The sequence below is a fragment of the Hemibagrus wyckioides genome, unplaced genomic scaffold (genome assembly GCF_019097595.1).
Source record: "Hemibagrus wyckioides isolate EC202008001 unplaced genomic scaffold, SWU_Hwy_1.0 Contig28, whole genome shotgun sequence".
Lineage (NCBI taxonomy): Eukaryota > Metazoa > Chordata > Actinopteri > Siluriformes > Bagridae > Hemibagrus > Hemibagrus wyckioides.
In genome coordinates, this window is record NW_026690789.1 from 34,267 (window position 1) to 45,438 (window position 11,172).

General features: G+C 36.9%; 1 protein-coding gene across 4 annotated transcripts; it reads right to left on the bottom strand.

Moving 5' to 3' along the window:
- Positions 1 to 4,726: 4,726 nt before the first annotated feature.
- Positions 4,727 to 10,582, bottom strand: LOC131350222 (uncharacterized). Of its 4 annotated transcripts, none has more exons than XM_058385430.1 (11): positions 10,456 to 10,582; positions 9,442 to 9,795; positions 9,147 to 9,362; positions 8,481 to 8,798; positions 8,139 to 8,387; positions 7,428 to 7,530; positions 7,260 to 7,290; positions 7,081 to 7,158; positions 6,916 to 6,993; positions 6,172 to 6,204; positions 4,727 to 6,009 (listed from the first exon to the last, which is right to left on the bottom strand). In XM_058385430.1, exons 1-10 carry the CDS (start codon positions 10,490 to 10,492, stop codon positions 6,199 to 6,201), a joined length of 1,470 nt encoding a protein of 489 aa, XP_058241413.1. In that variant the 5' UTR covers positions 10,493 to 10,582; the 3' UTR covers positions 4,727 to 6,009; positions 6,172 to 6,198. The 4 variants fall into 4 exon arrangements, with proteins under 4 accessions (XP_058241413.1, XP_058241410.1, XP_058241411.1 ...); XM_058385428.1 differs by having other exon boundaries at positions 4,729 to 5,706; XM_058385429.1 differs by having other exon boundaries at positions 4,729 to 5,735.
- Positions 10,583 to 11,172: the final 590 nt, after the last annotated feature.

Below are 11,172 nucleotides of genomic sequence, written 5' to 3' on the forward strand. Positions count from 1 at the left end.
TGGTGATAGGATCAACGGTCTAGGACTAGTTTGCAAAAGTGTGTTTTTCAGAAAATTCAAAAAATTTATAAAAAAATTTAATATAAGCCCAATGGCTGCATTTGCATTACTAAGACACATGGATTCAGCAGAAAAAAAAGATCTCAACTCAAGGACAAACTCAAGGTTAAAAAGTTATAAGCAAAAATGAACAATTTTGAGATAAATGGATTGACCACAAATTTCATGCCTGGATACTTTGGACTGTACTCTACAACCTTCAGTCTTTAAGCATTCAGGCTAATTTCATTGTTAACAATGATAAAACTGATCCTTTTCTGTACATGACAATATTATAAATAATATACTTTATTTCTATCTATTTAATGAAATCATTTGAAATTTCCTTTTATAAGTATTTCAGTTATGTGTATAGAGTGTGGCAGTGTCACATTGATTCTTTCTCAGTTTTACACTACTCCAAGTGCCTTCAGTAAACATACTGGAATCTTACTGTGTGTGGTAATTGAAGAGGAGTTTAGCTACCTGTTGAGTTGCAGACAGAACACTTTTGGTTTTCTTTAATATATTCAAGCACATATATCAACTTTCATTTTACATATGTCCTTTGACTTTGTACTTGTAAATATGAACAAATAAGGATATGCATTCATAAACATAAACAAATATAGGTTTTTAAAACTTAGAAATGCTGCAAAAATGTTCTTGTGCTAATTAGGAGCCATGCACCAAAACTGCAAGGCAGCTATTGTAATTTTTAGGTGCTACTCCAGTTCAAAGTATCCAGGCATGAAATTTGGGGTCCATCCATCCATCTCTATAATGCCACCAACAGGCCAAACCTTAAGATACATTTTTGCTTATAACTTTTGAACAGTTTGTCCTAGAGTTTGTCCACTTTTTCTTTATTGCACCTTTATTGCAAGTGTAAGTTTTGTGGGTACCCTGTAGTCATATTGTTCTACCTGGTAACTATACTTGAACAAATTTTAAAAACAATGGTCCCAAGAGGTAATACACAAAACTTCATCATTACTTTAAGGAGATGGTTAAATGTGATTTTTACAAAATCAGAGATAAATAAAACACAAAATGGCTCACTTGGAGATTTCATAAGTTCATAAGAAATTTAGCTGAAATGTCTGCTTTGATGTAGTTTGGTACTTTGGAGTAATAAGGAAGTGAAAGTTTGAGGTTTTTATGGTATAGCACACCCAAGTGACCTTGGTGCCTACCCAATACTGTTAATGCCAATAAAGTGTAACAAGTGGCGTTACTTCAACAAAGCTCTGTTGAGATATGACTCACTTCCTGTTCAGGCAGTGCTTAATTTGTAAATGAATAATTTCTGGAACAAAACCAGCAATCTCTCACCGCTGTGACCGAGCACCAACCACACAACTTCAGTTTTCCCGGAACATGATGTCACTAAACGGTGGTAGCGCAATTATAAACATTAACCCGTTGCTGAATGGTCTTGTGTATTATTCTGTTCCATGTCCGGGCCAATCGTGGATTTATATATATATATATATATATATATATATATATATATATATATATATATATATATATATATATATATATATGTATATGGCTAATTTTCAGGGCACAAACAATTTACATCTCATTTCAGATGAGATGTGTTCCTGAATACTGACACCTGCTACATTAGAAGATACGCCCCAAGTCGAAACCATTTAACTCTATTTTGGCAATTTATTTCGTGCTTGAATCCATGGGCAGCTGCTACCATATGTGATTTAGTGCGACTGTGCTCAATATCATTTATCTGATCAGTGGAAGTTTCTGTCACCGTGGTTGCGTCCTCTGTTATTTCTGACTGGTGTAACTCGCTTTGCTTCTGTCTCCCGCTATCTTGACCCGGGTGTGCAGTTCCATGTTCTCGGGATCTCTTTTGTGCAGGCACACCTTCACATTTTCTCGTGGAATTAAAAAAAATTGAAAATATGTTTGAAGGTCTCTTTGACATTTTGAAAATATAATTTTTATTTAGGTAGACCAATAAACCATTCTTTCTTTCCGCTGCTCACTGCGCGCAAAACAATAATCACCAACCAATGAGAGTAATTGTAAACTTAAGAAAGCTGATTGGTCAAAAACATAAGGTGAGGACCAATAGCTAAACGTTACCTCTAAGCAGGGGTGTCGTAAGTGGGGGGAAAAGGGTGACTGAGTGCATAGGGCCCTGGCATCAGTGGCATGTGAGGGGCCCTGGCCGCCTTGCCCTCAAAGATCCTCAAATAGTGTAATTATTATTGTGACATTGAGTGTACAGTGCCTGCGCTTGCAAACAATATTCTGATCCTTGCTGTTTTAACAAGATTCGGCACACCCACACATTTGTGTGGACACCTCCTATGGGAACAGCGTGCAGGCAAATTTGAATGATTTAATTGGTCAATCAAGAACAATGCCAAATGATAATTGGCTGTGAGGGGGCACCGGAGCGCGGATTTGGCAGTCAGAACTAAGCGAGCACCAAGCGGGCAAATGTGGTAGTTGAGACCGACGCCACAATAAAAAAGAAAAGAGAGAGATAGAATAGGAAAAGAAAAGTTTTGTTATAAGAGAAAGAATATTACAAAGCTAGCAATTAAAAATCTTAGCTTACTCTAAACTTTGAAATAACATGTAAAGTGTTTGAACCTGAGGCAATTTTTAAGAGATAAAATATGAAGAATAATATGAAATCTATGTGTGTACTGTACAGTACATTACAGATTTTGTGGATCTTGCTCAAAATATTAAAATGAGAAACCCTCTGTTTACAGTCTCAGAGAGTGCAGCAGTGGGTCCATCACAACAAGGTTCTACTGCTAGTTTTTCAGCCCTTTTTCACTTTGGATTATTTTATTATTTTATTTATTTTGAATTAGCCAGACATGCTTTGAAAGAAGGCAAAGTGGTGATTTGAGTTATATTGTGTTTATTTATTTATATTACTGATTAAAAGAATAATAACGTTCTGGACAATGAGCACAGTGTCTCTTAATAAAACACAATTCAAATAAAAAAATCATTAAATTGTTATTTTTTATCTATAAGGGGACACCTGAGGTACTTAGTATAAAGTCATAGGGGTAGGCGATGTCAATCCTGAAGATCCGCTGTCCTGCAGATTTTAGTTTCAACCCTGAGGAGAAAAGAAAAAAAAACAAAACAAAACATACCTGTCTATAGCTTTACTGTTCCTGAAGACCTTGATTAGCTTGTTCAGGTGTGCTTGATTAAGGTTGGAGCTAAACTCTGCAGGACAGCGGCCCCCCTGGACCGACTGTCACGAGGCCTGAACACCAGAGGGAGCCATCGCCCGAATATTAACCGTTTCTGCCCACTTCCGGTCCAGTGACGTATATAAGCAGCACGCTATCTCAGTCACATTCGCGAAGCATTGTTTCCTTAGCGTTGCTAGCCAAGCCTTGATTAAGTCTCTATCTAGTTTCCTCGTGTATGACCCTGCTCGTTTACTTCTGACTTTGATTTCTGGATTTGTGTTTTGGTTTTGATATTCTCTACGTTGCTTTCTGGTTTTTGACCCTGTTTCTCCGTGCCCTCGACCAAGATCTTAGCCTTCGGCCCTTTATATTATCTGTGAATGGATTCTAATACTCCTACGTCTGACGAGACGTTACACCGACATCTTGGTATAGCACAATTTCTGCAAAAATATTTCTGTGCTCCATTAAAATGCATGCACTGCAAATAATTTTTTTATACTATAGATGGTGTTTGTATTTTTAATAATGTTCTTTTCAATGTGGCATCAATGATTTGACAAGTATTGTATCAGTGAGTGAAGTGTGTACACTTTTATATTATTATTATAAAAAGTGATAAATAGCGTGGATCATGAGATATGGGAAAGGGTCCCCCCCATACTCTGTCTTTGCATAGGGCCCAAAAATTGGGGCTACACCCCTGCCTCTAAGTGTATCTGCATAAACCCACTCAGACTTGCTCACTGTGTTTCACTCACTCATTCACACACGTGCACACACACACACGCTGTCAGGTCACCAGGCACAAGTTAATTCCAGATTAATTATAATAATTACCGGAACGCAAAACACGAAAATCGGACATTTTCCGGAACAGGATCAGGCTCAAATTAAGCACTGTGTTTAGGTGTCTTTACCACAGAATTGTACTGGATTCCACCAACATCCACCTAGGGTTTCTATAATCTCCAATAGAAAAAATTGAAATTGCCATGGAAATTTATTGGACAACAGTGGCTACATTGTTTGCCCTAGTAAAATTTTATTTTTTTTGACAGAAAGCTCTGTAGGTGATACGTACTACATTTGGTGGTGATAAGATCAACGGTCTAGGACCAGTTTGCGAAAGCGTGTTTTTCAGAAAATTCAAAATGGCGGTAAATTCAATATAGCTCACTTTAAGCCCAGTGGGTGCATTGGTATCACTATGACACAAAGATTCAGATCACAACTCTAGGACAAACAATTCAAAGGTTATAAGCAAAAATGTACAAGTTTGGCCTGTTGGTGGCGCTACAGAGATTTAGAAAATGGCCTCTGTTGCAGTTTGCCGACTGTGAAAGTTTTTTGTCTTCAAAATGTCCGAGTTATAATTAAAACCGAACAATTTTCTTCTGGTGTCACACTGAGGAACATTAAGGAGATTGAAACTAGACTTATTCTTTTTCTATTATATCTTCACTGGAATTTTATTAAGCACTTTATAAAACAATTTTTTTCTCGTCCTTTTCTTTTCTTTTCTTTTCTTTTCAAAGCAATTATAGCATTTATTACAGGTCTAGAAACCAAACTGACAGAAAACAGTACAAAGCATTGATAATATTTCCTACCAAAAAAAACCTTTCATGCTATATTTCAGTTAAATAAAATGCACTTTTAGTGAAAAAAAAATAAAAAAAGAGAGTAAAACAGATAATACAGCTGTAACATGCCGGATCTCTGTGGTTGCTGAGCGCCGCGACACGCTATGGAGACAGACCCAGATGCAGGATTCAAATAAGTGCTGCTTTATTAACATAAACACGAGACTTGGGGAAGATTAACCTAAACATTAGACATAACGCTAACAAAACAAAACCTAACATACAAAGCAATGAACATAGAACAATAGCCGACAAGGACAGGTACAAAAGGATCCCTATTTATAGGGCTAAACATTAAGGCTAATAGAGAACAGGTGAAACAGCAGGAACGAGAACAATAGGAAAGGCGTGGCACAAAATACACACAATAAAGCAGGCTTCATAGAATCACCTGCCAGCACCCTCTCCAGGCCTGGCAGGGAACTATCCAGTGGTTCCTGACATAGTCCCCCCTCTAAGGCACGGCTCCTGAAGCGCCTCCAGCATATCTGAAGGACGACCCAGGCATAGATGGCAGGTGCAGTCCAAGAGGGGAGATCCAAGGCATGACATAGTTCATAACTGCAGTCTACAGTGGTGCCCCAGATCCTGGGGATACAGTGGCATCTGACACGTACATGAGACGTAAGGGAAGCGTCTTACACCCGAGATGCAGAGCGACATCCTCCACAGAAACTCCATAGTGGAGCGGCGTCCCCAGCTGGCGAAGACTTGAAGTGCTGCTCCTCCTCTACATTCTGCTTGAGAAGGGCCTGGTGTTGGAGTCTGGTGGATGCCAGAGAGGAACTTGATCTGCTAGTGGTCTTGACAACATCTGCAACCTTTATTTTTTTAACACTTTAAGATGCTGCTGTATAAAAACACAGTTATAATTTCAAAAGTGTACATCATTCTGTCCTGCCAAAATGCCCATAAGCTCAATTTTATTCTTGTACATAGAAAGATTTTAAACATTGGACAGTAAAACATCAGGCAAAATAAAATTTCTGTCCAGGGAGGTGTGTATTCCTTACTTTATCATCATTTTATTCTAGTTTACAAGACTAAACATATAAACAAAAAAAACTAAACATAATAAAAATAACAAATGCTGAGGACTGAGGACTGAGGAAATGTTTAAATATCTAAATACAAAGACATTAACAACAATTTTAGTCAACATTACAGAACCGAGTGAACAGACACAAATGAATGACTCTTACATGAGACAAAAATTCTTTTTGCAACTTCAATCCTTAAACAAACATCCTTTTGCACAAAAACACACTTAAAGAGTACACACTTACTCCCAGAGACTGTGGTTGCAGGTTGTTTCACTTCTGTAAAATGCACAAAAATAGTGTTATAAATTTAAGATAAAATATGTAATAATGTTAAACAATAAATGTTAAAATAATGTATATAAAATATAAATAATGCCATAAATAATAATGTTGGTGCAAGAATTTAGAGAAGTAAAAACTCTATCAATGGCAGCACAGATGCACAGACACACACACATAAGTACACACACCGTGGGTGTATTTATCACACTGAAAATGATTTCATTTGTTCACAGAAGCATTTACAGATAAAATGCCGTACTGATGACAATCCTGTAATTTGGGAGAAAACATTTATATCCTTATCATGTTCCTGATTGTAATTTTATTCATGAAAAAAACCTAATGTAAACCTAAATTGACTTCAAAACATATAACATCACGCTTTACTACACTTACATATACACATTATGTATATTCATATACAAGTTAAAATCTCCGATATTAAAAACAATTAAAGAAAGCAAGCCAACACAAATCCAGAAACAAAGACAAATAAGACCAGACCCTCAATTAAGACAAAAGCAATACTGTCCAATGTAAAGTTTTATTCTCTGTGCGTATGTTATGAACCTTTGGTCTATTATTTGCCTATTCATGAAACATGTTGTAAGACTGTTGACCTTGTGTTTGGATTGAATTAAACTTCAGCATATGGAACACCAAATGCAGACACACGCAGACGCATGCAGACACACACTTACTTACCCTCAGTGTATCATAATCAGAGCACATGGTTGCAGGGTTCAGGGTGGTGTAAGTGTCACTGGCAGAGCTTTTAATATTCTAGTGGGGACATGAGAATTTAAAGAAACAATACACACGTGCACACATACACACCCACACACACAGGTAGAAAGACTGTATACTTACTTGCAGTGTGTCATATTCTGGGGACACAGTCATGAGGTTCAGCGCTGTGTATGTGTCATCTCCAGGCGTTGGAACACACTGAGAGAATTGAAGAGAAAACCTCTTTATTTTTTATTTATTAACAGATTTATAGGAACTTTAAGAAGATTAAAACACAAAGTGAAAAGTTCTCTCAGTACCTGAGTGTCTCTTTCTGCTCTTTTCTTCCTCCTGTTCACACAAAGGACACAAAAACCAGGCTGTTCAATCTGTTCCTGCTTGATTCGTCTAATGTTTAACATTTGACATAATGTTTAACAATATGATTCTGGTAACTTAAGGAATACAAAAAGAATTCAGTCACTCACTTAACACACAGGACGGTGATAAGAAGAGAGAGAAGCAGAGCAGGAACAAGTGCAGCAGCAGCTCCCCATACAGCATACAGCTTCCACACTACAGCTTGGTTCTCTTTTAGCACAGGGACAACTGTTAGTGTTACCGGAAAAGTTATTGACAGACAAATTATTTATTTAATTCTTTTTTAAAAGCAGAAGTGATTAAAGTGATTACTGTTCTCTGGTCATGTTACCAAGAAATTGCAATAAAAAAAAATGCAAACTTAAACTACTCTTTTCTAAAAATGGTAGAAAACCCGATAGTACAAAGTGTTGAACCTGAAAACTGCTTGCGTAAATGTTTCTCATATTAAAAAACATTCCCACGAGCAATTACACATTTTTTTTGCAATCTGTTTTAGTTCTAGTAGATATGATGAAACGATGAGGTATTACAGTGAGAGCCTTAATATAAACCAGAGATTTGTTTTGAAGCAGGAAGCAGGAGTAGAACCACATTTCAATATATATATGCTATATATACTTTTTATATATATATACTTTTATATATTTAAAAAACACACACACACATTGCAATGCCTCATAAGCAATTCTGGATTTTCCTCTTTATTTATTTGACTGAAACCTAAATCCAAACCAAGCAAAAAGCTTTTTAAGATAAAGTTAAGTACCACCAGAACCTGAGCTACCACAACCTTCTAGATAATGACTGATTCTCACGTCTAACAGTTTGTTCAGGAGAGCGAAGATCCTCACGTCCTTTCACAGCACAGGAGTAGTTCCCTGCATCTTCGCTGAAGAAGAGGTAGAGTTTGTTGTGTTTGGTGAGTTTATCAGTAACAGGCTGTCCGTTCTTGTACCACAGGTAAGTGGGGCTGTTGGACAGAGTGCAGGACGTGATGCAGCTCAGCGTTACTGTCGTCCGTTCTTCTGATGACCCTGCATAGTGACTCAGTCTTACCTGCAGGTCTGAATGTGCACAAAATAAAGGAACGGGATTTAACAGATGGACATTGATACAGAGAGACCAGATGTAGAGACAGTTAAGTGGAGGATATTAACCTGTAACAATAAGAACCACTCCAGGTCTACCAGATAATCGGTTAGATGTATAAACTACTCTAAGCCGATATTCTCCAGAATCGTTCTTTCTCAGCTGGTTCATTTTCAGAGTGCAGTTTCTGTCTTGCTTCACATATTCAACTCGATTAGTAAACTCATGCATCAGGTCCTTGAAGTCCTTAGAAGAATGCCAGAATACTTCTTTAACACTCTGTCCACTGGAAAGCATGTAATTTCCAGCAATTTCCACTGAAGACCCTTCCAAAACACAGACTCTCTTGTCTGGGTAGGTCACCCTCATACAGCTCCTTCCAACACCTGAAATGGTAACAGGTCATGAAGAGATGGTTTAAAATTGATTTTAAAAGCTTCAGCCTCTTTCATAAACCATAACAGCAGTAAGCTTTCACTGCCTACTTGCTGATTGATTGATTGATTGATTGATTGAGTGATTCTCACAATTGCACATTGCCATTTTACATTAGGTTAAATTAGTTACAGCTCGACATTACGTTTATAGGACAGTGTTGTATGTGAGTGTTTTTTCTCTTAACATGTTTTAGATTCAAACTATTTATTAACTATGCAAATTTTTCTATGGGACCATGTAGGGACTTTGCAAAACTAACCCACAAATCATTTCATTGCAGCAAAATGAATACTCACAAAGAGAAGGAGCTCGAATCTCGTTATAGCCGTGAACAGAGCAGGAGTAACTGACTTCTTCATCATTGCTTAAAGGGAAAGTTCCCTGGGTGTCTTTGTTATCCTGTATGTATTGTTGATCCTTGTACCAGTAGTACACATTAGCAGCAAAGGTTAGATGACAGGAAGTGTGGCAGATTAGAGCTTGATTTTTGTAGTCACGGATCACCTGCAGATCTAAATGAAGTAAAAGGTGAATATTTCATCACAGACATGTACAACAACACAGTTTATTCCAGACTAGCTGCTCTGTTACCTGTAACTGTCAGAGTAACTCCAGCTGAGCTCACGTATTTCTCTCCTTTATCCGTAATGAGCATGAAGCGATATTCCCCCGCGTCTCTCTCTCTCAGATCTGTTATTGTAAGAGTCGATCTTGAGTTTGTCATCTCTGTGTAGTTCACACGTCCGGCGTAGTCGGAGTCTAAAGCTAAATCCTCTGGATGTTCCTCCTCCCTCCATTTAGCCTTGTCCTTGAAGCTGAACCAGAATCCAGTGATGATGTTGATATTTGAGTAAGAGCACTTCAGGTTTACAGATGAGTCCCTCAGAGCACAGGTCTTCTCATGACTGCATGACATTTTCAGGTTCTGGATACCTGACACTGAAACTGAATCATTTACATGAAATATTAAAATATAATAAAACAGCTTTATGTTTTTTGTGAACACAGTTTCCTTTGCGGAAGATAATAAGTCTCTCAGCAATATAACAAAGCTGCATTTTTTTCCCTTTTCTCCTTCAAGAGTAGAAAAAATGGTATAAGAGGAACAAAACATACAGTCACTGTCACTGTAATTCATTACTGATATCACCTATCAGGTCTGGTGAACTATGATGGATTATACCACTACGAATTACACAACCACTCAGCAGCTGTGGTGTAGATACACAGAGGATTATTGGTTTAAACCAGTGAAATATTTTACACATCCGAAAGGTTACTTGTAGATAATTAACGCAACACACAGAACATATATATACATTTTATGAACACTATTATGTAAAAAATAATAATAATCTTATTCACTGTCAAAAGACATGATTTTGTTTTTTTTTTACAGATTTTTATAAACAGTCACAGGAGTCTTTAGATGCCACTTTTAACCTCCCTAAACCTCAAATAATTGTCCCTTGTCACCTATAGTACATTTTTATTCAGGGCTGATTAAGTGGATGTGGAGTTCTTTAGTTTAGTCCCACAGAGCCAACATATATCATATAACAGAGACAGGTTCATATTAACAGGTGACGAAAAGAGCAACCCTACCTGTAATATTCAACAACAGGATCAGCAGCAGCATCATTCTGGATTCATTGTCTATAGTTCCACTTAGAAAGAACGTATTCTTACTTTTGGATCTTCTTGTAAAGATAAATTTGAGGAAGTGGACAGTGATATGATGATGGTGTGTGTGTCTTATGAGGGAGTCAACATGTAATTAATGGGAAGTAAAAAGTGCGTGATGGAAGTTCCTGTCCTGTCATTAACCGTAAGAATGAAGTAAACCTATACACTATTTAAATGTTAGTATTGAACATTTAGAAAATATGTATTATATATGTATCATATGTATTTATTGTAAAAAAAAAAAAGTACACCAATACACCATGATGGAGTCCATTTTTTAATTTTGTTTGTCAAACCACAGCAAAAAAAAATTGCAAAACCAGTTGTGAAATAAAAGGAAAATATGAAGCAATAGCTAGTGTTTTTCCCACAGACATTTGTCTCAATACAGCTGTGTTTAAACCTCATAGAAAATGTGGCCCAATCATCATACTTCAGTGCTTTTAGATCAAATTTAGTCTCTGTCTCATATACATGATAAAATGCATCATCCATAGTGTATTAATATAAACTTCTAATTTGCACTACAGCAGAAAATAATGTCAGAGCTGCTATATTAGAAAGTTAATCAACAATGTATGACCGAATAAAATCAAGAATTGATCAAGAACTGAGGGATAAAAACAAACAAACAAA